Here is a 26,998-nt window from a genome sequence, read left to right as displayed (position 1 = left end):
TAATATATATGTATCAGTTTTGTTATATTAATTGTAAATATGCTTACCACCAAAATAATAATAATTTAGCTTTCACCAAATGTGATCTCATTTGTCACTATAGCACTCTTTTTTGTTCTATTATAAAATATTTATATATTTATTTATGTAATGTAATATATATTAGATGCCATATATGATATATTTATATGTATATTATATATAATATGTAATATAATATCTATATTTGCCAATACAATCCTGTTTTTTTTGTTCTACTATATATAATATATTATATAATACAATATAGTCCACCAAAACAACTCCACCAACTTCAAAAACAATCCTCAAACAGTTATTAAAGTAAGGTGTTCCCCTACAAAACAGCTCAAAGAGATTGTTGGTCTCTTGTTAACTAGTCTGATTTTTAATTGGGAGGTGGGTGGTTAGATGATACGATTTTTGGGTCACATTTTTGCTTGGGTTTAATTAAAGTTCATACTTTCTTTCAAAATAACTGCCAACAATTATAACAATACAATAAAGTATACTCAGGGCAGCCAATATCTCTTGTGTTGGGTGTACAACAGCTGAAACAATGGGATACTGGTCTACAACTGAATCTCCTGAGCACTAAGGGATACATCTATATAAGATGTTTACTGCTCAGTTGACTAATTAGCTGCACAGCAAATATCTTGGTGCCTACATGTGTGCTCCTATTAGGTTGCAGTAAACTAATTTACTCCTTAACAGGATAGTAGATTTAGTAGATTTCATAGACATTAGGGGCTGGAAGGGACCTCATGAGATCGTTGAGTCCAGCTCCTCTGCCAGAGGCAGGAAGTCTGCTGGGGTCAAATGATCCCAGCAAGATACGCATCCAAATGCTTTTTGAATGAGTCTAGAGCAGGTGCTTGCATCACCTCTGTGGAGAGTCTGTTCCAGATCCTGGACACTCGGACTGTAAATAAGTTTTTTCTTATGTCCAGTCTAATTCGGCCTTCTAGAAGTTTGTGGCCATTAGACCTAGTTATTAGGGCTGTGCAAAATTTCGAATGACGTTTCACTCATTTTGGTGGTGTTTTGAGTGTTTCAACGCTCAAAATTCTGAATCCAAAACAAAATGGGAGACATGTCGAAACATTCAAAACAAAACGAAACAAGTGAAAATGTTTTGAAGATGTTTTGAAGCTGGGCTTGTAGGGAAAGAGAAAGTAAGGAGAGGGAGGGGCAAGAGGGGGGAACAGACTGACATCTGTAGCTAGCTAGCGTCCGCCAACTGTCCCTGAGGTTCCTTTCAATCCCAGTGCTCTGGGGGAGGGACCTAAAAAGTTTAAAAACAGCATATAAGCCTGTGAGTGCCTAAACTGTCAGTCTTTGTCAACCTGTCTCTTGCCAGAGAGCAGCATCTGAAAGGCACTGACTGACTGCTTCTTAGCTGCTACTGTCTAGCTAGGGAGCGTGTCTTCTATTTGCAAAGGATTGGATAGGATACAGCTTACACTGACAGTTTAGCTATACGAGCCTAACTTCAATACTAGTATTGTTATCCCTATATCATTTCTTTTTTTCCCTATATCCATTCCTTTGAAATTATTCTGTTTGTTTTTTTTTACTTGAAGAAAAAGAAATCTGTGTTTTGCCTGATAGTGGGATCGCTGGGCTGGAAGGGACCTCGGACGATCAAGGTCAAATGGTCACAACCAAGGTCAAATGGTCACAGACTCCTCCAAGACCATTTCAGGCTGGACATAAGGAAGAACTTCTTTACTGTCTGAGCCCCCAAGGCCTAGAACAGACTGCTCCAGAGGTGGTGCGAGTACCTACTCTGGACTCCTTTAAGAGACATTTGGACACTTATCTTGCTGGGATCTTTTGACACCAGCTGACTTCCTGCCCTTGGGGCAGGGGGCTGGACTCGATGATCTTCTGAGGTCCCTTCCAGCCCTAATGTCTATGAAATCTATTAAATCATTTTGAGGTGGCAGATGATCCCACGTATGCTACCTGCCTGCACTGCCAAGCTGAAACCAGCCGGGTCAAGAAAGCAAAACGTATGAGCATCCCAGGGATGCTGATGCATCTTTGCAGGCACCACCCACTTCCGGTACACTTCTGGGTTTGCTGCCAAGCATGTGGAGGGCTCCCCTGCACTCCTGATGCTCCATGCACCCCAGCATCTCAGCACTCACGAGCCCCTGCTACCTAGAGGTATGTAGAAAAAACATTTAAAGCTGTGTCTATGTCCGAATCTCCAAATCTTTCTGAATCTCTCCAAATTGATTCAGAGGCTTCCGATTCAATTTGGAGAGATTAAAGGGTCCTCTGATTTGATTCGCATTCGGAGATTCAGCCACCAAATCGGGCTGAATTTCTGTGGAATCGAATCAGAGACCGAAGCTTCACACATCCCTACTGGTGAACAACTTTTCTCCCAGATCCTGGTGCATCCCCCTTATATACTTATAGGCTGCCACTGTAGTACTTGTAAAAACTCCGCAGCAACACACATGTAGACGCTGGCTGGGGCATATGGGTGCTTCAGTGCAGGGGTTGCCTGCTGGCTAGCCCTGCACTGAAGCTCCCTAGTGCCCCAGCCAGCTCCTCTGTAGCATATTGTGGACTGGCAGGCTGACTCCCAGGGTCCCTGCCAGCTGGGGCTGCTCCACCTGGGCTCCGTATAGAAGTGCAGTTCCCTGCTTTTACTCATGGCATTTTACAGCAAGTGCCATGAGTTAGACTGATCCTTGGCTCCACATGGGCTCCATTTGCTGCACCCGCATAAACTGTGCAGCTTATTGCTCTGGAGTTAATTGCTCCTGGCTACACGGTCAAACCTGGGTGCACCTGGGATCAATTTACTCTGGAGCAATAAACTCCACAGTTTATTCAGGTGCTGTAATTACACATGTAGACATACCCAAGATGACACAAATAAATCCAGGAAAAGCAAATATGGAAAGTACATCCATAGCAAACATCCATAGCATAGAGTGTCATCATCACTTTATAAACAATATATATGCTGTACCTGAAACAGTTGTATTAGAGTATATCACAAATGCTTTCTTCAGTGAATGTTTAGTTGTTTGCCGTACACAAATACAGCCCATAGAGTTTTACAATCTAATCCACAGATTTTACTTTGGATATAAAGCTCTTAGAAACTGCAATGTGCTGCCTTGAGGTGTGGACAAAAGTGGCAATTTTCACCTTATCTGGCCCTGGAAAGCACTCTACAGCTGTGACCTAACACAAATGCCTACAGAGCGTTTTAAATGGGTTACATGAGGGTTCAGATGAAGGCACTCCGAAGTGGAGTGCCTTCATTAACTTGTGTCTGTGCATGCCTGGAGCAGGGCTGGGTTGATGCAGCCCAGCTCTGCTCCTGGTGCTGTTTTCAAAGTGGGAGGGGGGGAAGGGAGTGTAGGAGCTTGTTCTGGGGGTTGCCCAGCCAGCACTGGAGGGTGGGATAGGTGGGGGGATCTAGCCCATCCCCTCCCCACTCCAGTGCAGGCTGGAGAAACCCCAGAATGGACCTCCCTCCCCTGCCTTCTCCCCTTCCCATCCTGAGACAACACCAGGGGCCAAAGGGAGGTGGTGGTGGTGGGCGGGGGTTGGCAGAGCTAGGGGAAGAGGCTGCAGAGATACAGCTTCTGTTCCTGAATCAGCTCCAAATTGGAGCTCAATCCCCCACACTCCCAACCCAACAGCTAACGTGTTGGATTGGAAGGATCAGTCTAACTCATGGCACTTTACACAAAGTGCCATGAGTTAGACCAGGGAATTGCACTTCTGTATGTGCCTCATGTGTGAGTAAGCCTTTCATATGGAGTATTACGTGCTAGATGGTATTGTAGTTTTTATAGATACACCTTGATATTTAAAACAGCTTGAAACATAGAGGTAACAGTACTCTGTGTTTTTGCAAGTTTGTTATCATGGCCCTCATCTGTAAATTGAGAGCCACTGACATGAAGCCTATACTGAAAATATAATCATCCAGAGAATGTATTATTGTTTCTGTATTCTTTAAGTTGAACTGTGTTTTCCAACTCCTGGCACACTCCCTTAGCCACTTTATTCATTTCATATGTTGGAGGCCTGTCTCATTTTTACCCCTTTCCCAAAGGATGGGGTACTATAGTGACTGACTATCTTGGATAAATACAATGTAGATTTTAGAAATATATGTGCTACAATACAAACAAAATCAGCTTAATTTATGTAGGCAGTTCTCTTTATATTATGTCCTTTCAAGCCAGTTGATTTAGTATTACCAGTTGACACTGGAAGTATGTTACAGATGCTAGAAGTATGCTACAAGTGCTTTGTGGGTTGTAGCTTTGCTGCTCTGATAACTGTTATGACAAGGGGTTTGTACTTGTATTTTTCTCATTGTCTTGTGCTTGTGAAATGTACCAATGCGCTGAGGACCTGTTTTGTGGAGTGGGAGGCAATTCATTACACCTTTTCCATGTGTTTAAATTGAAAGCATTGGATAGTTTGTATGCTGGGGTTCACTGTATTGTGAACAAACTTTGAAGCAGCTTACGTACAAGTTAAATGTATCAATGAATAATATAGTATTATAAGTAAAATAATAGCCAAAACAGAATGCATGATAAGTAAAAAGAATGTGCTGAATGAATACAGCTGGTATACAGTAGTTTAAAGAGAGTGTGCTTTTGAGAGGAGAACTTACACTTAGGAAAGGGCATTATATTAATGCAGTGGTTTTGAACCTGTGGTCCATGGGCCCCTGGAGATCTGCAGACTATGTCTAAGGGGTCCATGAAAGATGACTTATGATCAATCAAAAGTATGTGAATACCAACACTTACAATTCAAAGGGGTCCACTTCTCCATTTAAAATTTTCAAACAGGTCCACAAATGAAAAAAGATTGTAAACCACTGTGCTTAATATAAATCAGTGGTATTCTAAAACATATGTCTGAAGTATAAGGCACCTTAATAGTTTCTGTTATTTTCCTTGCAAGGTTTTACTATTCATTTCCAATTTCTTTCCTTTTTTTTTTTCTTTTTAATGTAACAGTGCAGCTATGTTTCGCCTACAGGCAGCACACAGACGACTGTGCACTGAACTGGAGAATGAAAAAGACCTTGAGCCAAAAATTGCTTTGCTGCTGAAAGAAAATGTGTAAGTTAAAGGAATGAGAGTGAAAGTTATTGACCTTTATTAGTTTTCTTTTCATTTTACATTTTAGCCCAAAGTCTTAAATCAACTTAGTGATTGATTCAGTTTTAGAAGAAATATAAAGTATCTATATATAATAACTAACATTTGAGGTGATCAAAAATTTAGGGCTTGTCTGTATGGGGAAATTCCTGTATGGGGAAATTGTTTGTAGTGGGGAAATTTGCAGCAAGTCAAAGTGTGAATTTACAGCACACAAGATACCTGATGTGAATATTCTTAATGCACAGTAAGTGAGGTAGCTTTATCTACTTTTGAAGTGTTCCATATACAGAAGACCTCAAAGACAGTCAAGCTAGTGGAAAAAAAAGATTAAAGGGCATAATCTGGTGGTTTTGTTTCCTGGACCTGTGGCAATGGTGTAATGGATTTAGCAGGTAGATATTTTGAATTCTTTATTTGTCAGGTTTGCAGCAGTTTCATAGTAGATTAAATTTTGGCCTAAACTACCAGGCAGCTCATCATTAAAGAACAGTTCTGCTTCCGTGAAATCAACAGCAATGTTCCTGTTCACTTAAGTTGGATCAGGATTTGGCCCCAAATCTTCCAATTAAGATGCAGTACCCTCATTAAAGATCTCTAAATGAGAATCCTCCAAGAATTCTACAACAAACCATTAATATATGTCTCTCTTCCCAACTTGTGTTTTAGTTTCATAGAACATTTTTTAAATATTTTTTTCCTTCTAAAAACATTTTTCTTTTCAGTCCTGAATGTTCGTAATTCTTGAAGTCAGCTTAGGTTAGAAGCAAGTTGTTCTTCTACTTCCGTCACAAAATTACATGCAGCAGTTCCATTTAGGTAGGGCCAGTATCTGAATCTCAGCAGTTTGTAGAGCGGCTCTTATCTCTTATACCTGTGGGATTTATCCAAGGAAGAAAGTATGCATTTTGAAAAGGCATCACAAGGCTCATCTTGAAGGGATGGTATGACAGTTATCACTATTGTGAATCAATTAAAAGGCAATCAGTTCCTTGTTTCAATATTAGGCCTTCTAAAACACTGGTCTATATATCCAGAATTTTTTTCTAGTTATTAGCCTACATTTCATGACCTTGAACCAAACCATCCTAAACAGAAAGAGACATATCTGTAAAATATCATAGCTTCAGTACTAGACCTTGGATAATTTGCTGTTATATTAGTAATGGTACTTTTGCACAACAGCCATCTGCATATTTAACTAATGGAAATGTATTCTATTTCTGTAAAGCTCTCCATCCTGCAGATGCCACAATTTAAACTTGAGTGCCATCATTCTTCAGTTGCTGTAGTGAAGTTTTCTTTATGGGAAACTTGGTGAATATCTGTACATTTCAGCACAGTGAACAAGAATTTTGAAAGGTCCTCTGCTCTCTTTTGAAGGAACCAAATGCTTAATATGATAGGGCACAGACCTGTTAGAATTTTCTTAAACCTCCTCTGAATTATAAATCATGTAAAGACTCCCTTAAATCAAAATAACTCCGTTTTCAAGGTAAGTGGTAACTCCACTACTTCAAGTATACACATTCGTTCTTTTGACCTTCTCTTCGGCAATTTGTTTGCGTGCAACTGTAGAAAAACACAAAAGACTCCCCCAAATATCCTACATCTGGCATTCATAGGTTCATTTATATCCCCATTTAATGAGGCAGCCACACTGCACCATGCATTGAAAAGGTATATTGCTACCTGTCAAATGAATCTCTTCAAATGTTGATTGCAAATAAATTAGCATAACATATACAGGAGCTTCCCCATACAGCAAGGCTCCTTCAGAGCCAATTTTGACCAGAACCAGCAGTTCACTGCTTTGGAAATGAAACAGTTTACCTTGGGCCAGACCCTGAGTTAGAATAAAGTGATGAAGATCAATTGGCATGGTGAACTGAGTTGAATTGGCCATGCTGGGAGTCAGGAACATTTTGCAGCAGGGGCTGTTTTAGATGAGTTTAGCTATGGGCACAGGCCACTTCCAATCAGGCCGACACTGCTGGAAGTGAAATCGGAACCAGAGCCATGCATCTGCTGCCACTCCCACTTCTCTCTGCAGCCCAGGCAAAGCCTCCTGCCCCCCGCCCCCCCCACTGCTGAAACACTGCAGAAGGTCCCCAGCTATATCAACCAGATAAAATGGCTTTAGTCCATGGACTGTAGGTTGCTGATGCCCAGATTATGCTAATCTAAATGAATTGCCAATCTGAATGTATGGGTTGGTCATGTTTTGAAATATGAAAAAGGCTGAACTGCAATAAACCCACAGCTACATATGACTCTAATTACTGTCCCACCTCTTTCCTCTTCATCTATTATGGCATGTATTTTCTATTGAATAATATGTAAAACATTATCTCTGCACATTTATGTCTTTTTTTTTAGGTATTAAAAAACAGTAAAGGGGAAGTAACATCTGCCCCTAGAAAAACTGGTGAGGATAAGTGCTTCTGGTAACATTAGTAGCCCTTACCATTTCATCATTCCAAGCATGCAGGTCACTTAAAATAATTAATACTTTTTGGTATCATATTTGGAGCCATTCTTCAGTTTAATATAACAAGGTTTTTATTTGTTGCAGTCTCTCAGATGCCCCTTAGAGGACTATAATGGCAAAGTAATGGATACAGTTTAGTGGTGCTCTGAATTTTTCTCTAAAATTAATTTCTCATGCTCTTAATTGATGACTCGTATATATTAAATTATTCATTCAGATGTTAAGATATAAAACCAGTCATTTGCAGGAGGCAATAGACGACACTTTCTTCACCAGAGGTACAAATATCAATGAAAGGACATCAAAACAAGAATGTGAACAGGAGCTTATAGACATGCTTAACCACATGTTTAGTCAGAAAATAGGACTTCATAATACAAAATTACATAAAAGCATTAGAGAAGCTTTTTAAAGTCATTGTTTGTAATATAAGTGTTAGACCATATGTATATTTGTCTATGCAGAGAGATTTGAATGTTGTTAGGAATTGTGGCATACCAAAACAAAGTAAAAACACTTCCTAGAGTAAGGCAAAGAGGCTGTTTCCTTGCAGTTTCTAATTGTTGATTTCATGCACTAGTATTAAAGTGTCTTATGGTAATTCTCACTTTTCCTCTGAATAGTTTTCTCTTTGCAATTTAGTAGATAAATTTTGCAAAGGTACTTAAGTTCTATTTCCAAAAGTGAGTTAAGCATTCGAGTTACTAAATTCTTTTGACATTTTGTGAGATTTAGGCTCTTTTGACAATGGGTTCACCTACACGTGTGCTTTACTGCAGTATTGACTAATTAGCTCTGCAGGAGAGTATCACCAGCTACATACACACCCAGATTAGGGTGCAGTAAATTAACTCCACCCAAGAATACTGTTGTCTGGGACAAGTACTATCCTATGGTGAAGTAATTTATGCCACCACAATGCATATGTAGACAGTGACCCAGGCACCAGGTTGTTACAGTGTAGGGACTCCTTACCAGCTAGCCTCACACTGTAGCGCACTCATGCCCCAGCCAGTCCCTGTGCTGCCTGATGCTGCCACCCAGAGCATAGGGCTGACCAGCCCCAGGCCTCCTGCCAGCCTAGGGCTGCTCCTCCCCAGCTCAGACTGTTGCAGTCCTGGGTGCATGTATAAATACTGTGTCTAGGAGCAGCTGACTCCAGCCCAAACTGTGCCAGAATTTACTGTGTCAGTTTAATTGCTTGTGTAGATACACTCAATGGGATTTAAAGTGCTTTTGAAAAATTTTACCCAATGTAAATATTACATTTGTGTGTCTGATCTATTCTGACCAGAATCCCATGCTTTTTTCCAGTTTGGATTAGACTCCAAACTGTCTGATCTGTCCATAGTTCTCCCATGGACTCAGTCTTAGGCTATTCCTGGAAACACGTTTTTCCCCCTTAGGTAAAGTAAACTCTGCCTGAATTTATACCCATAGCCCCATCCTTACCAAGGGAAGTTGTTTGGCTTGCTGTGCATTCCTAAACAAAATTGGAGCCTCAGTAGTTAGCATCACATCTCTCCAGCAGGGTAGCATGGATATCTAAATGTTATAATTTCCTTTTTGAGTCCATGCTTCAAGTGAAATTAATGCCCCTTTATCCATCTTAAGCATTCTGTAGCAATACAAGTATAGTAAAATCACTCCACCCTTTACCCTACTTCATTTAGGGTCAAACTTAAGGTGATATAGCTAACTTGTATCACTGTAGGCTTCTACATGGGGGTAACAGATCATAACACATGCTGCAGCTCCCCTCCCCTTTAAAGAGGCTAAAATGTATGTTTGTGCACACTCTAATGCCACCGGTGTGCTATCTAGGCACCGTGAACAAAACATAGAATATTCATCTCTAAGGGCCATTACTGAACAAGCTTAGAAGTAAGGTGGCTTTGAATTAGCAAAGTATTAAAATATTGTCCCATAAACCTTCTTTTTTTACTTATATTGCTTAACAGCCAATTTGAGGAAGAAGTTTGACACCTCTAAAAATTACAAGTATTGCTAAACACTAGCACCACTCTGGATGATTAGCTACAACATCCTTTGTAACTATCAGAGTAAAACATGATTAGATTTCTGTTTTTTACTATGGAGCTACCGACTCTTCTGAATGTATATATGGTAATTACCTGATAAAATGCTGGTCCTTTTGGGGTTAACCTAGTAACTCTTTGTTTAAAAGGTATGATATGTGGCAGATTGAAATTGAGCAGGGAAAATTTGGAGGTCTCCGAGAGCAACTTGAAAAGGATGAGGAGACTCTGGAGACACAGTACAAAAAACGGACAGAAGAACGGATTCAAAAGGAAAAAGCTAAAGTCCTGCTGATGGAACAAAAAGAGCAGGCTGCGAAAAAGTAAGCACAATTGCTGAGACTCCACTTCTCTTCCCCAGCGATTTTCTGCCCAATAAGAAATTTCATTCATGTATCAGGGGAACTTTAGGAAGGTTTTTTATTTAAGTGCTAACCATAGAACTTTGAACTGGGAAATGGAATTAAAGAAAGAATGTAAAGCAATAGCAACTCCCAGCTTAAAGCCCCTTAACTTTAGTGGGAGTTGGTCCTCTCTCAGTAGTCTAGGACTGGGTCCACCAGTTTTAATCTGTCTTTTACAGAAAAGAAATGGAATCTCAGGAGGAGTATGAGCGAAGACATCAAAAAGTAATTGAAGATGCTCAGAGGAATAATGAGAAAGCAGTCCAGTGTCTGAAGAAAACCATGGCCAGGTTTCTAATGCTTCTCCTTGATAGTGTCCTAGCACAATATCTGAAATGTATTGTTCAGTAGTCAATCTTTATGATAGGGGTGTCAAAATATGGCGTGCAGGCTGGATCTGGCCTGTGGAGCTGCATAATATGTCTCATAAGTCTTGGACCAACCCTGCATGTGGCATGTGGAGGTGGTTTGGTGCATGGGCTGGACCTGGTACCACTGGTGTTGTTCATGGCACAGAGGGTTAGTCCAGCACACAAGCTGCATACAGCACCCATGCTTAACCAGCCCCATGCACTGGCTCTTGGACTGATCTGGGTCAGGCTGTGCCACAGCCAGCATACAGGGCTGTCTGGCAGCTGACTGCATACAATGCTTGGTCCAGCCTGTGCACCACCTGTACGAGGCACTGGCTCCACTCTGGGGCTTGTGTTGCCTGTGGCGTGTAGGCTAGACACAGTGCAGCAAGCGCCACCCACAGCAGGGGTAGCCAGCATGGAATACACATTGCATGTGGTGCCTCATTGGACAGTCCTTCACACTGGCTCTGGTGTGCACAGACAGCCTGGGCCATGATCCTGACCACCCTGGAGCCACAGACATTGGATCTAGTTTGCACACTGTCTGCAGCATGCTGTCTGTAGCACAGGGGGAGATCGCTGTGCACATTGTCCTACCAGCCTAGTCCTGCCTATTGGCTCTGGCATGGCCGGATGTGGCCCGCAGACTGGCCTGGAGACCTTTATCCAGCTGCATGAGTTTCCTGCTTTAAAAGGAAACATTTTACTGTTAGATGTATTTTCTGTTGGAAGTTAGAAACTTCCAGCTGTACCACCTAGAGCTATTATCCATTCAAATCCCATAAGATCCAAAGCGACTTGAATAACTAGCATCTAAGGAAAATCCCAGTGGTTTCATGAAGTAGTATGGTAATTCAGAGGCTGGCAGCCTTCTTTTTCGGGTTACACTGGCCTTATGTTCCAGAATGTTTGGGATCATATGTTGCTGAAAGGGTTGTAGTTTAGATGAAAAGTGAAATCAAGATCCTTGGCACTTGTAGACATTAAAGATCTCTTAATGGCTTTTATATTTGTATAATTAAATTAGTGTATTTTGATACTGAAGAGACTCTCAACAAAATATTTTGTAAATCATCTTTCCTGTATTTTTGAATTTAGGCATTGGAAAGGTATTTGAGGTAATTGTATATTGTTTCCTATTTAGTTTGTTGGGGTTTTTTAAGACAATATGGCAAAGTTACAGTAACCAAGGCAAACAAAATTAACTATCTGCATTACTTGATTAGGTTTGCCGAAAACTAAATCTCTAGCAAATTAGTGGCTCCGCTGGAAGAGAATATAAGATTGTTATTATGTGGAAAATATCCACTAGTTAAAAATTAAATCAAGTATGTTCATTTTTAACATTTCCCTTAGTAAATATGGGGTTTTCTCAGGTTTGACTTGAGCCCATGGTTAGATTTATTTCTAGATACAGTGGATGCTTCTACAGAAGATGCTTAATGCGCAGAAGACTAGTTCTATTGTGCATTAGTGTGGCATGTTAAACCTATGTTAATGCGCTAATGCACAGTAGATTTAGTCTAATGTGCGTTAATGTCACTAAAAAACCATTCATCTGCACTAATGCTCAGTAGCAGGAATTACGGCGCATTAAGTTAGTAGCTGTCATTACAGGTACTAAACTTAATGCACTGTAATTATGGCACATTAATGAATGTATAGATGCACCCAGTAAGTTAGCTTTAACTGTTTAAGCATTGATGTCACTGTGTGACTGGTTATATAAGCAAGACATATATCCTCTCCATACTGTAGTAGTGAGTAGACAAATTTCTCAATGTAGCACATACATTCTTCATGTTCAAAGCGTAAAAAAAATTGTTGAGCAAACTAGCTGAAAGGCATTTTTGGAACATGTAATTCAAATGGTGCTACATTCAGAAGACTCTTCCAACTGTTCTATTTTATCATACCCAATATTATAGTAAACACAGTGAGTTAGAGGAGGAATGTTGGGTGACATTAACACTACTTATTTGCCAGGCTAAGCATGACACAGTCTGAAAGGTTTTATTCTACCTACAGGATATATCAGAAAAAAGCAAAAGAAGAACTGGAAACTCAGGAGCATATGGAGAGAAGGATGCAAGCTGTGCTTTCCCTGAAAAACAACATAACTTCCAATAGGGTACAAGTACTAGTGCATAGATCAGTAGTGAAGCAATTGATTGATTAGATTGACAGATTTTAATGAGAACCATTTTAAGTTTTCACTGCTACATTTACATGATCTGGTCCTAGCACTGAAGAAGCTTCTTTTAACACTACTTATTACCTACTTATCTAACTACTTATCTATTAACACTACTTACATGGCCAGAATCACTGAGAATCTGGCCATGTAAGTGTTACAGATGATACTGGTCAGGTCAGCTTCCAACATCCTTATTTATCTTGAATGTGCACCTTATTCTGTGAATGGTCTATTCACTTCATTCAAGGAAAAAATAGTATTCGCACAGAAAGGGTGCTAGAATCTGGCCTGTGGTGTTACTGATATGCCTTGTTCCAAACAGAAATAGTTAATAAATAAAACAGCTAATATAACATCATAACAGTTAAAATAATTTAAACCAGCAGGAAAGCTAAGAAATTCAGAGCTAAGGTTCTTATCCTAATATTGTGTCACACATCTGTGTCTGTGTATTGCAGAGTCCAAGATGATATTCCAACTTGTTTTAATCTCCAATGCTTTTTATACATTGCTGCACAGACTAACTTGTTTCAGGCAAGTGGCTCATCCCGGGGGGATGTGTCCCCTGGATCTGTGTGGTGCGGGGCAGGCTGCAGCTGTGGGCTGGGGCTGGGACCAGAACTGGGGTGGGTGTGGAATGGAGGGGGGGTGGTGGAAAGGGGGGGGCGGCTCTTGCCGCTGTGCGTGGCTCATCCGGTGCTCATCTGGCAGTTCCTGCCACTCATCTGGGAGGGCATGGAGGTGGGGGGGAGGTGTGCCCCCACATCTGACCAGTTGGAAAGAGCCTGGCCCCAGCCTGTCCTGCACCACACCATGCAGATCCAGGGGCACGTGCCCTCCCCCCTAGTGCGCTCTTGGACAAGTGGCAGGAGCAGCAGTGCAAGCTGCCAGATGAGCACTGGATGAGCTCTGCCCCTGCCCCTTCTCGTGCCCCCCCCGACTAGCTGCGCGTCTGTCCCGCACCTGCCCTGGCCCTGGGTGGGCAGCTCCTGCCCCAACCCCACACCCTTGTTCACCTTGATCTGCCCCCCCAACGCTCCTTCCCTCTCCCCGCTCCCCTTCCCCTTCCTCCACACCAGACTTACCAGCTGCACACAGCACTCCACACTGCCGGCTCTGCTCCTCACTGCCTATGTGCTGCACTACGGCTTTGTGCACATGCGGGCATTTATTGGACAAATTATCGGCCACATCAGGCAAATTTCTGATACAGAAAATTTTCTTTATATCGGTGCCAGTCCGATATTGGACCAGTGTATTAGTGCACCTCTAAACTCAACCATTACAAAGTGAATCTGGTACAATAAAAAAAAAATTAAAAAACAAACCCAAAGGCAACTTCAAATATAAAAAAGAATAAAGGAAATTCTGTCAAAGGAAAATACACCAAAAAATCAGACATAGATAAAGATTTCCTTACCATATTCTATTGTATAGCTTATAATATATGAATGAAATATGTAACTGATTTGCATGACTTCATAGGAAACCCTTCGAGCCCTGCAGGCAAGGGATAAAGCAAGAGCTCTCGAGGCAAAAAACCAGGAGATGAAAATGAGAGAGACTATTCTAGCAGGAGGAGGCAATGTTGCCAAGGAGATTTTTCTCCATAAACGACTGGTGGAGTTTGAAAGACAGAAATTGTAAGTAATAATTTTGTTGTGTAATTCTCAGCTATTTGCTGGTGCACATATCTATTGAATAACTATCACATTTCCACCTGCTCTTCTTTGAAACTAAAACATGTCATCTTTACTGCTCTTAGCCTTGCAACCCTGGAACTGCACTGATTCTTGGAGTATCTTGTACCTAAATATAGTATCATCCCAGATTCTTGGCTCAAGTATGCCCCATATACTTCAAAGAAACTAGTTTCATATACTTTGTCAAAGGATTTCACTCTGCTTATATGGTTAAAGTGCAAAGGTGTCATTGGTTGAAGTGTAAACCCTGACCTTAGTCTGCAGTTGTATCTGTACAGCTATAACTTTCAGCTCCACTGAAATCAGTTGTACTCTTCCCTGGTATCAGCCCTCTCAGATCAAATTGTATGATCAGGACTATATTTGTAAGGATCAAAATTTTGTCCTGCATTGATGACAAAGTAACTCTTATGAATAGATTTGAAGAAGTGGACTAATTCTCTGTGGCTGTGTTCATTTCATGAAAGCCATCTTAGTGAGAACTATACGGTCTTCTTTTTGACAGACACAGCAATATAACTATAGCTGACCAGCCAGGGAGATGTAATGGTAGTTACCCTATGTAATCATAAACTAACCTTTTGGAAGTAATCATCTAGGTTATGGTTCAAGCACAATGATGAGACTGTGTAAGGACTATTGCACTTGATGTTCAGATAAATAATAATAGCTTTAGTCTTCAGAATGCTGAACCAGGCATTTCATTAGTACTAAATGCACATAAAAATAAATATGTACAGAATTATGGGAAGTCTGTAATGGAAAAGCCTAACTCTAACCTATTTTGGGGTTTAATCCTTCATCCTTTTTCACTCTTTCCCCCTTCTAAATTACATAGCAGTCCCAGCAGGCATGTCTACACATGCAAATGCTGTGGGGTGGGTTTACTCTAGAATAAACCCACTCTGGGCAGGCATCTACACTTGCAGGGATGTGAACAGGATGGATTTCAACACTGACAAGTGCAAGGTGCTGCACCTGGGGGTAGGAACCAGCAGCATACCTACAGGCTGGGGAACTCCCTTCTCATCAGTGCAGAGGCAGAAAAGGATCTTGGAATCATTATTGATGCCAAAATGAACATGGGCCAGCAGTGTGGGGACACGATCAGGAAGGCCAACCACACCTTGTCATGCATCCACAGATGTATCTCGAGCAGGTCCAAGGAGGTGATCCTCCCACTCTGTGGCATTGGTCAGGCCAGTTCTGGGTGCCGCACTTCAGGAGGGATGTGGACAACTTGTAGTAGGTCCAGAGGAGGGACACCCACACAATCAGGGTCCAGCAGGGCAGGCCCTACGAGGAGAGGCTAAGAGACCCGAACCTGTTCAGCCTCCACAAGAGAAGGCTGAGGGGGGATCTAGTGGCCGGTTACAAACTAGTCAGAGGGGACCAGCGGGCATTGGGGGAGTCCTTGTTCCCCCGAGCGCTACTAGGAGTGACTAGAAATAACGGTCACAAGCTGGCAGAAGGTAGATTCAGACTAGACATCAGGAGGCGCTACTTCACAGTCAGGGCGGCTAGGATCTGGAACCAACTTCCAAGAGAAGTGGTGCTAGTTCCTACCCTGGGGCCTTTAAGAGGAGGTTAGACGAACACCTTGCTGGGGTCATTTGACCCCAGTACTTTTTCCTGCCATGGCAGGGGGTCAGACTTGATGATCTGCTCAGGACCCTTCCAACCCTACCAATTATGAAACTATGAAAGCAGATTTGCTGCTCCTGGCAGCAAATTCGGTCCCGCCCGCTCCGGCCCTGCAACAGCCAAGGGGAGCTCTAGGCTCCCCTGGGTGCTAGCCCAGGGACTGGTGGGGAGCACAGGGCCAGGAGACAGCTGTCTCCTGGTGGGAGCTAGGAAATTACCTGCTGCTGGGGCAGGCTCTGCTGCCAGAGCCCAGGTAGGACAATGTCCCTTTACCCCAGCAGCACAGAGGTCCCAACTCCAGTTTCCTGACTGGAGGCAGAAAGCTTGTAAAGAGCCACAGAGAAGAGGCAGGTCCCAGCCCCCTACCCCAGTCTGCTGATTACCCACCCAGCCAGGGGCTTGCTGCTAGTTTGCCCACTGGCAGATCAGGGGAAGGGAATGGGATCTGCCCCTCCCCTGCAGCTCTTTTCAAGTCCTGTGCCTCGATTGCACAATTGGGACATGGGGCTGGGATCTGCCCCTGACCTGGACGGTTCCTGACCAGCCCTGGGATATGCAGGGAAGTCTGTACATGCAGCTCAGAGCTGGCTGTGAACTGCTTGAAACAGGACAGTCCCCTGCCACCTCCAGGCTATACGTGAAGACTTCCCCATGCAGCCTAGGGCTGGGAACTTCACCTCCCAAGTCTCATTCACCCAGAGCTGGAGGGCAGAAAACCAGTTGATTGTTGGACCTGGCCCAGACAACCCCAGGTTCAAGACCCAAGGCTGTCTGGACCAAGGCAGCAAGGATGTAACAATCATTTGATTGTCAGAAACCCTGTGCTGGGCAGCACTGGTCTGGCTGTCCAGGGTGGTGGAGCAGAGGCTTTGTAGAGCTGCCTAGCACATGGTTTAAAGTCCTCCTGCTGGGGAAAAAAGTCAGCTGATTGTTGGTCCCAGGGTCCTTCTAGACATTAGTGTTGTCTGGGCCCCAGGATGAATGATCAGATAATTGTTGGTCCCCAGTCACACCTTATATTTAAGGTGCCATACAAGCAAGGCCAAAAAGTGTTTTACATTTTATATATATAGCTTATTCCCCATTTTACGGCTTTTTAAATTGAGTGCATAAGTAGCACCCTTCCTATTTATGCTGTGATGAATATATTAATCATGACATACATGTAATATAAAGAGGGGGCCTTAGACACAGCAAGAGAGAACAGGGGAATAAAAAGCTGATTTTACAACTGTAGGTATAGGCAATGAAATTCAGGAGACAGCACAGGACCTGGGATTACTTACCTGTTTATTCAATCCCAGTTACCATGGTATTTGAACATCTCACTTTCCATAATACAGTTATCCTCTTACCTTATGCCACAGAAAACTACCGTGATTAGTACCAGAATTGCTAGTATCAGAACTGAGGCACAGAATTACTAAATGGCTTGCCCAAGGTTACCAGGAATTCTGTGGTATGGCAGAGACTTGAACAGTATGACAGAACAGTCCAGTAAAATCTAGGTAGTTGGTGGGATTAAGCTTTGTAGCCCTCATGCTGCTGAGGGTTTGCAAACATGTAGGTCATTAACAGCAAGACAGCTGAGATGTCCCTGCTGATTGTTGTGGCTTTTATTTTAAAGGGCATCACTTCTCCAGTTAGCTGCACTGGACTGCTAAGGAGCACCAGCTGATCAGAGAAACAACATCTTTTGAAGTAAAAGCTGCAGCAAACAGATGCATGGCTCATCTTTTATTTGCCAACATGTTGCAAATTAGGCAGGTTGTGAACCATCTGGATACAAACTATCCAGGTTCTGCATTACTACACATCCTCAGACTAATACACAAACCATTGGACAGTCCTTTTTCTTTACTCTTTTTTTCCTTACCACTAAATCTCAGTTTGAGAATATCACTTTAAAGGATAAAAGCAAATTGAGTCAACAAAATTGTAGGCTAAAAATTTGTTTTAGTTTTCATTTAAAGGAGTGGTCCTGAATCCTGTGCCAGTTTTTTCATAATGTTCTGATTTCAATATTTACTTGGAAATACTTAAAATCCTTCAAAATCCCATGTCATTTTGGCACAGACAAATGATCGCTGCAGCAAAATGTGGAATCCTGCTTGTTAGCTTAAGGGCTCAAAAAAAGCCAGACTGTTTGTACATAGAATTAGAAAAGCCATTATCAAGCACTTACATTTTTATTAATCTTTAAATACAGAGAATTCAAAGATCAGCAGAAATCTAAAAAAATTGAGATTGTAGCTCGGATTTTGCAAGAGGAAGCTTATATGCAGAAGCAAGAAAAATATCGATCTCGTACAGAGGCAGTGAGGAGTTGCAGTAAACTTCAGGATTCTGCGCTGTGGAAAATTAAAACATGGAATTATATTGAAAAGACCTGTGAAGATCCAGCTGCAGCAATATTGCAGGTAAGCAGAGCTATAACGCCTCACAAGGTGTAGAGAACTTGTTTGTCTGCTGTTAGAGTACTAGGTGAAAAAATGTTTCTTTTGCTCTCTAAAAATGAATGGTGTGTGTTTGGTACCTGTGAACAAAGTAAGAGCTAAATTCTGTACAATAGAGTGTCTGCACTTCACCAGTAGTTCTATCAACCTGCAAATCCAGTCTCAGCTCTCTTGAGCGGGGATTTTTTTTTGTTTTGAACTGAGTAATAGAATATAGTTGTAAAAATGACTGAATTTTCACACTAGTGCCTCCAAGAACTAAAACTAAGATAATCCAGGGTGCCTTTATTTTCTGATTTATTTACCTTCTACCCTGGCAAGCACCAGGTTTCAGAGTGTTTGGTCTGTTTAAGAAGAGCTGAACACAGTTCTGTTTAGAACCCTTCCATGAAGCTTTTAAATCTGGCAAAAAGGAGATAATTCTTATCAAATGTATGGTCCTTCTATCCAGTCCCTGGAAGTATTTTATTCTGGATATTCAAGACAAACTGAGCCAAAGAGTAAGGGGAAGTTTTTTTGTTCACAGTTTTGGATCTGTCCATGTGATTTCTGGGCTGATGCATGTTTCTGATACCTTTTTAAAACACAAAAACTTCTCTGCTAGTGAATATGGGTATTATAAATCTGATGTTAGAAGTTTACACAAGAAATTGAGCTATACAGTGGTCAGTTTTTAAAGCAGCTACATGGCAGAATACTTTCATAAATATCCTTCTGTTTGATTGAACATTGATTTCTAGACTTCTAATTTCTGGCAGTGATGTGTTGCAACTTGTTGAAACATAAGGTTTTGGCTATGCTTACTGTCATTAAGATTTATTAACATAACACAGTCCTGTTCATTCAAACCTCAAAACCTAATAAAATATATTAAATTGTCTATTTCTGAAGTGTTACTATTGGAGTAGTGACACTTCAATAGTAATTTCAAAGTATATCCTAATTTGGCTTCTGTCTCATAGAAGTCTTGGCGCTCTCCATCTGCTTGTGCCTCAGTTGATGAAAAATCCAGTTCTGAGAAGGATTTTTCAGGAAAAGTATCACACAGTATGATTTATGGAAATGATGAGGAAGAAAGTGAGGAAGAGCAGGACGAGACTCTAGCTGAGCCAGAGTTTACAGGACTTTGGAGTCGAGAATATGCCTTAAACAAGGTAAAACTTTCATTTTCTGTTATTACTTCATGTTTCTGTTCTAAATTTCGTTTCACTTGGCCCTTTGTCATGTGAATGTATGACTCAGTGTTTTTCCATTTGAAAGTTTCATTTTTTTAAAGGGTACTGCACTTGAACAGGTTTTCTAAAGAGCATTTTTTGTTCTATTATATTCAGTTTCTTATGTTTTTCTCATCATCGTGTCATAGTGCCTTCCAGTAGTGAATTAAGCAGTGTCTGACATCTCTCCAATGTGGTTTTCTCCTTTTTGTTTGTAAATGAAAAATTGCATCAGGATTTGTTGATAATTGGGTGAAATTATGACTCCACTGACATGTCAGAAATTTCCATTGGATACTAGGGGGCCAGCATGTCAGCCATGTTTTTCCCTTCCCCTGATTTCTTTCTGTGACATGGCAGTGGGCTCTGTGGATGTGGGGAGAACAGTGGATATGATATACCTTGAATTTTAGTAAGGTCTTTGACACTTTCTCCCATGACATTTTCATTAGTAAGCTAAGGAAATACAGTTGAGATTAAAATAATGTAAGGTGGGTACATAACTCATTGGATTCATTGTGCTTAAAGAGATGTCTTCAAAATCCTGATGCCTAATTGGGAAAAGGCATTGAGTGGGATTTCCTTGGGTCTGTCCTAGATTTGGTATTGTTTAATATCTTTAAAAGTGATTCTCTTTCACTGTACTTGGCACTGATGAGGCCCCACTTGAAGGACTGTGTCCAGTTTGGGACACTACACTTCAAATGGATGTGGACAAACTGGAGACTAGCAGAGAGCAGCAAAAATTATTAGAAGTCTGGAAAACATGATTTATGAGGAAAAGCTGGAAGAAAGGGTGGTTATAAAGAAGATAATAGAATATTCTTTGTGGCCACAGGGGACAGGACAAGAAGTTAAGGTCTTAATTTTCAACAAGGGAAATGCAGGTTGGATATTAGGAAGAACTTTCTAACTGTGAGGGTGGTTAAATACTGGAACAGATTACCTAGAAAGGTTGCAGAATCTCCATCACTGGATGTTTTCAAGAGCAGGTTAAACACTTGTCTAAGGTGGCTTAAATGGGGGGTGATTTTTACCTGAACAGGGAATTGTACCAAACGACCTCCTGAGATCTCTTCCGACCCTACTTTTCTATGAGTCTGTGTTTTTAAAAAAAATGTTAAGAGACAGGTATATCAGTTTGTGATGACAGGATGGGAGGGGTTCAATACTGATTGGTCTTATTTCCTTTTTTTTTGGTACTTGTTTGTTAAAAATTAACAAATTAATGTGTGGCACCAGGATTTTCAAAGGATGTTACAGGAGTAGATGAAACTCCTTGAGATTTGGCTATCTAACTCACTTTGCTTCCTTTCAAAATTCCGTTCTTGAAATATAATTATTTACTCCTGTACCATTCTTCAGGAAAAGTACGCACACACAATCTAATTGGCATCCCATTGCACACTAAATAAATGCTGTGTGTGTTCCTCCAAAACATTGATTTTAAATCTCTCAAGGGCATTTTCAGTGACTTTTTTAGTAGCATCATCTAAAACTAATATTGTTTGTATCTGTTTTTCAATAGAAAATGTGGATTCAGCACTATTGTAGAGAGTGCTTAAAGTATCAGAGGCTTAAGAGAGGAAAAGGGCGACTTAACAATTATTAATAGAACCACTAATCTTTAAGAATGTTATCAATCAAAGCAGTTAAAGTTTTATGCTATGTTCTTATAATATGTATTCTCTTAAATAGAGGAAGTGATCTGGCTTAGTTTTAGTTTAGAGAGTAGTAAAGACATACATTACTTTATATTTAACTTTCCAAATGGAACATGGCATTTGTTGAGTTAATCATAAAAAATGTGAATTTTTTTTTTGCCCAATGCTAAAATAATTTTCAGTGCATCAAAGTAACAACATTTAGGATTCTGAATACAAATAAATATACATATGCAAAATGGAAATCTTTGTTTTCATTATCAGACAAGAACTCGCACATTCTCCCAGAGCGTACACCTTTCATGAGATCTCTCTTTTGAGTTGCATAGGACCTTGAGAACAAACTTGAGCGTCAAAGAAAAAGACACACTATGGGCTCATCTACACAACACTCTATGGTGACGTAGCTCATCGCTATGCCAATGCCACTGCTATGACCAAGCAGCAATGAGCTACTGAGGAGTAGCTCGTTGCTACTGTGCAATAGGGTCGAAAATGACCCGTGAGCTGCTGGGACTGTGCAGTACCAGTGGGTACTATGCAGTCATTTAGTACTTGTTTTGGCAAGTACTAAATGACTGTGCAGTACCAACTGTACAGTCAGGGGCACATGTAGACACACCCTATAAGTACCAAAGTATTCTTACATTGAAGAAAATAGCTACAGAACCAAAATTGCTATAGAGTTGTCTGACTCTTGGGCTAGGTACCGTCAAGTGGGTGCGAAACTCGTCACCTGGACAAGAGAAAAGCGGTTGACATCATATACCTCGACTTTCAGAAAGCCTTTGACCTGGTATCCCATGAGGTACTGATCAGAAAACTGGAAGATATCAGGCTCAATTGCATCAAGTGGGTGCAAAACTGGTTGCGGCTGCAGCTGGAGTACTGCGTCCAGTTCTGGGCACCGCACTTTAACAAGGATGTGCTAAAGCACGAGAGGGTCCAGAGAAGGGCCACCTGCATGATCAGGGACTTGCATGGCAAGCCATACAAGGAGAGGCTGAGGGATCTCAGGATCTTCAGCCTAAAGAAAAGAAGGCTGAGAGGGGACCTGACTGTGGCTTACCGCTATATCAGAGGCATACATCAAGGGCTCGGTGAAAAACTGTTCATCAAGGCACCCTGGGGGAAAACGAAAAACAACAGCCACAAACTTCTGGAAGATAGTTTCAGGCTGAACATTAGGAAAAACTTCTTTACAACTAGGGTGTTCAGACTATGGAACAAGCTCCTTCCAATCATCTACCCTAGATGTCTTCAAGAGAAGACTGGATGGTCACCTGGCTGGGGTTGTCTGACCCCAGATGTCTTTCTTGCTCATGCAGAGGGCTGGACCCGATGATCCTTTGGGGTCCCTTCCAGCCCTATGATTCTTTGACTCTTGGGTTAGGTACAAACGTTATACTTATCATGCAGTAAGTGCACAGAAAGTGCTTTATAGCCATAACCAAGCAGACATTCACGGCACACAGAGTGCTTTAAAAATGGTGGATCCCTGCATGGATGTGGTATCAGACTAGAGTGCTTTAGGTTAGAATGTTTTATCAAACTTCTGTACCAGACCCCATTGTGAGTCAAGATAGGTTGCATTCTGCCAGCATCCCATGGGGCTTTACAGCACCCAGCTCATCCTATCTTGCAAGGTGGTATTCTGTCCTCAGTCAGAGTCCATCTGTTCTTCCTGAGCACCAGGGCAGCTTCACTACAGGGCTGTCACTGACAAGAGTCAGTGAAGCATCTGTCCCCAGCCCTGCATCCTCCCTCTGGCCAGCTGTGAGCTGCAGTGACACTAGCATGGGGAGAGGGTCTTTGTGCTTGCGCTAGCCCCAGCACTGGGGAACCCACTGGGGCACACCACTAGAAAGACAGAGAGATGAGGGATAAGGAAGAGATCTAGTGCCAACTCCTGAAAGGACACCACAACAAAGATGTCTTTGAGTACATTGCCCAGCAGATGCAGGCACAGAACCACAACAGGAACTGGTCGCAGTGCCATGACAAAACCAAGGTACTGAAGAGTCAGTTTCACCACATGCATGACACCAATGAGAGGTCTGGGGCCCAGAGTCGGACCATGCCCTTCTACAAGGAGCTGTCCCTTTTCCTTGCCAAGAACAGGGCCTTAGACACCCCACACACCTATGCCACCACAGGGGAGTCAATGGAGTTGCCAGTAGCAACTGTACTGGAGGAAGAGGTGCAAGGAGGCCCCAGGATGGCAGGATAATTGAATGCCCAGCAGCAGGTCCCCAGGAGCCATGAACACTGCATGCTCCTGGAGCCTGGGGGGGCACAGTGATCGCCCGCTGGTGGTGGCGGTGGTGTTGACAGCAGGGGCATGGAGGCAGCGAGCGGGGAGCTCCTGTAGGCAGCTGCGGTGGTGTCAGCAGCGGGGGTGGGCTGAGCGGGGAGCTTCCGCAGGTGACCACAATGGTGGCGGTGGGGTGGCGAGCGCCAACCAGCAGTTGGCAACCACCCACAGATGCTGCCAGCAGCATCAGCAGTGGCCAGCAGCGATCAGAGACCACCTGCAGGTGCCGCCAGCAGTGTCGGGGGTGGGGGTGGCGAGTGGCGACAACCCGCAGGCGCCCCTGGCAGCAGAGGCAGCGCTTTTTATAGGGGGTGCACTGCCAATCTCAGGGGGTGCACGTGCACCCGTGTGCACCCTCTACGCATCACCAATGCCAGGGGCCACAAGGCAAAAGCACAGCTGCTAGAGCTGGCTGCTAAGGAACCTGGTGCATTGTTGCTGGTCCCTTCATCTTCACAGGATGTGGGAGCTGAGATGCACTTGCAGCCGGAAGAGTGCTTTGAGGAGATCTTCTCCCGTGGCCGAGAGAACAGAGAATGGCATGCAAGAAGGGGAGGAGAGCTCCAATACCACGGACATTGGGACGCCAGATCTGGAGTCTGGGCACATGCCCACCACATCACGAGCCACCCCCTCACCTTGGACTTCGACCCTGCAGACTGCGGCTGAGCTTGAGGGCCCTTGGACACTGTTCCCCACGCAGGGGCCACAAATATCCCAAACCCACTCCTCTCATACCTTGATGCCCCCATCCCAGAGGTACAGAACATGTATCAGCTGCCCCACTACCAGTGCAGTGGCTGCTGCACCAACACGATCCACGACCAGCCTTCCCCACACGTCTCCTAATGACTCATGTCCTGAGAGAGGATGCTGTACAGCCTGGGACAGTACAGTTTGCCACTGCTCCATGCAGCTGTGATGGGGACTGGGGGAAATGAAGAGGGGATGGGGTGGAGATCACAGCCTCTACAGGCCATCCTTATGGTCATAGCCTTTTCTCAAGCCATTGTGGCCAGGAAGCCCAGAAATCACCCTGCCCTGCCCACTCAGTGTGGGGCCCTAGGCTGCTATGTGCTGGAAAGGTTTCTGTCCTTTAGCACTGAGCAGAACAGTGACCCCATCCCCTCACTTACCCCACAAACCCTGCCCTCCCATCCTGGAGCACAGTGAGATGCTAAGTTCCCTTTCTGCCCCTGGCCTCAGGCATTTAGCAGCCTATGTCCCATTCAGTGGGACATCAGTCTATGTAGTTGACACCTTGTCTTACCTCTCGGGGCAATGCTGAGCTCCTGGGAGAAGTGAGTCTCACCACAGCTGCCTCAGGCAGTTGCACAGAACTGCCTCCCCTGCCACACAAGCAGGCATGGAAAGGTGCTGGCATTTATTGAGCTCTGCAGGCAACGTTTAAAAAGCAGTTACAACAGTGGTTGCATGGTGCCCCACCCTGGTAGGCATTGCCACAGACCCAGCTGGCAGAGAAAGCCCAAAGGTCAGGGACAGGAGATAACTTGCAACTATGTATGAGAACCACTACAGCTGTAGCACAGCAGGAAGGAGAAAAATTTCCCCTTGTAAAAAACCCCAGTCCTCCCTCCAAGTCCAAGACAGGGACAGATGTGATAGCAGGAGTCCCACTCCACTCTCGATGCCAGGGTAACTCCCAGGTTGTGCACCTGGAAAAGCTGGCAAGTGGCACTCCAGCACTTCTCCCCTTCCCCTCTGATCCAATCCTTGGCTAAAGTCCATTGGGCAATGGTTGATTTCAGTTATCATGATGCAGGCAGTAACTATACCAACCATTCAAGGCAACCACCAATCCCCGCTTCTGCAATCATGGTCCCTTCCCAGCCCCTCTACCCAAACCCCTAAAAGTAAAGCAACCTCTCCCCCACTCCGTCTCCTGGAGTATGCTGAATAGAACAGCAGTTCTGGAAAGCCAAGGGCAGCACATGGTAGGACTCTTTTTAGGCAGCTGGAGTCTGGGGAAATTCTCTCTGGGGCAGACCACAGGCCGAGCAATGCATCAATAGTGGTGGCAATCATGAACTCTTTTTGCAGTGTCAGCTCATCATAGCAGAGGCACAGGTACAACTCGAGGTGGATTCTCACATTTAATGGCAACCCAGGGTTCCCCAGTGTGTTATCAAAGCAGATGGCCTCTCTCCAGCTGTCAATATGCTCTCAAGGGACCATGTCCAGCAACAAGAGCATGGCTTATTGCTTGGGGCTCCCCCAGGAGAACCAGAAAAGCTCCTCCCTCCAGGCCTGGCCAACTCTCACCAGAGGAATGTTGGGAGCATAGTCCTGAGTCATCATCAGGGACGTAGGGCCAAAATGCCTCTCCTGAAAGGGAAGCACAGGGGAGGGGGATGGTGTAAGAACCTTGCTGTCCCAGCTGGGTCTCACCCCAGTAAATGCTGTTCTTACAGAGACCTAGCACTGAAATGTCTCTCCTGTAAGGGAAGGATGAGGGGGAAGGGAGCTTTGTAAGAGCCTCTCTGGCATTTCCTGGAGCAGTCACTCCATTCCTGCTCTGGGGATGATTTGAGTCCATGCAGAAATCAGTGTCCCTGGATTTTGGTTCAGGAGTAGAGCAATTGCCGACCACAGTGCCTGCAGAGGGACCCAGGCCCTATCTCCCTGGCAACCCTTCTTTGCCCCACTGCAGGTGTTGCCCATCCACAGCAGAGACAGGACCCATGGACTCTGCTGTGCTGGGTGGAGAGCAGCTGTGTGGCTCCCAGCCCTGGGCAGGGGAAGGGCCCTGATGGGGACTCACTCTCCTCCCTTGGTATGTCAGCATGAGTGCCCAAGTGAATGATGAGAGGTTCCAAAATGCTTTTCTTAATACATTTTATCACTAGAAGTTGCAACCTTGCACAAAGGCCCTGTGTCTCCCTTGTCTGCAGGCTCCGCATCTGTGTGTAGGAGGCTAGCTCACAGTGGCTGGCATGGTGCCTCACGACCAGGTGGCTGAACACCTGCAGAGAGTATGAGAGATGTGCATAGGAGGTGCCAATGAAGTAAGGAAGGGATTCAGGCTGCCAGTGGAGAAAGCAGTGGCAGAGGGGCAGGTGGTGCGAGAGTCAAGCAGCCTGCCCCCATCACTGGCCACCCCTCTGCCTACCTCCCATGCCTGCCCTTTCTGCCCTTCTGCTACTTGCCCACCCCTTGCCTGCACCTCCTGGCACCTATCCTTCCTTTGGTGCATTCACTCTCCCTGCCTTCCTCCTCTCTGCCATCCCTAGCCCCCCCATCTCCCCTCCAACCATCTTCCCCACCACTGCCTCCCTTCATCTGCTCCTTCCTTGCTACTTGCTCTGCAGCTCC

The 26,998-nt window shown here is 43.6% G+C and overlaps 1 protein-coding gene across 3 annotated transcripts in view; it reads left to right on the top strand.

The window, feature by feature from the left end:
- CFAP74 (cilia and flagella associated protein 74) overlaps nt 1-26,998 on the top strand; it is a 113,843-nt gene that overhangs the window by 16,366 nt on the left and 70,479 nt on the right. For all 3 annotated transcript variants that reach the window (XM_059716923.1, XM_019494010.2, XM_006265123.4), the window contains exons 7-13: nt 5,040-5,144; nt 9,863-10,036; nt 10,297-10,407; nt 12,502-12,604; nt 14,156-14,313; nt 18,227-18,437; nt 19,436-19,627. In XM_059716923.1, coding sequence (XP_059572906.1) covers nt 5,040-5,144; nt 9,863-10,036; nt 10,297-10,407; nt 12,502-12,604; nt 14,156-14,313; nt 18,227-18,437; nt 19,436-19,627 — 1,054 coding nt within the window. The remainder of the gene's footprint in view (nt 1-5,039; nt 5,145-9,862; nt 10,037-10,296; nt 10,408-12,501; nt 12,605-14,155; nt 14,314-18,226; nt 18,438-19,435; nt 19,628-26,998) is intronic.

The sequence above is a fragment of the Alligator mississippiensis genome, chromosome 13 (assembly GCF_030867095.1).
Source record: "Alligator mississippiensis isolate rAllMis1 chromosome 13, rAllMis1, whole genome shotgun sequence".
Taxonomy (NCBI): Eukaryota; Metazoa; Chordata; order Crocodylia; family Alligatoridae; genus Alligator; species Alligator mississippiensis.
The sequence above is the reverse complement of the archived record's forward strand: the minus strand, read 5'-3'. Positions and strand labels throughout refer to the sequence as shown.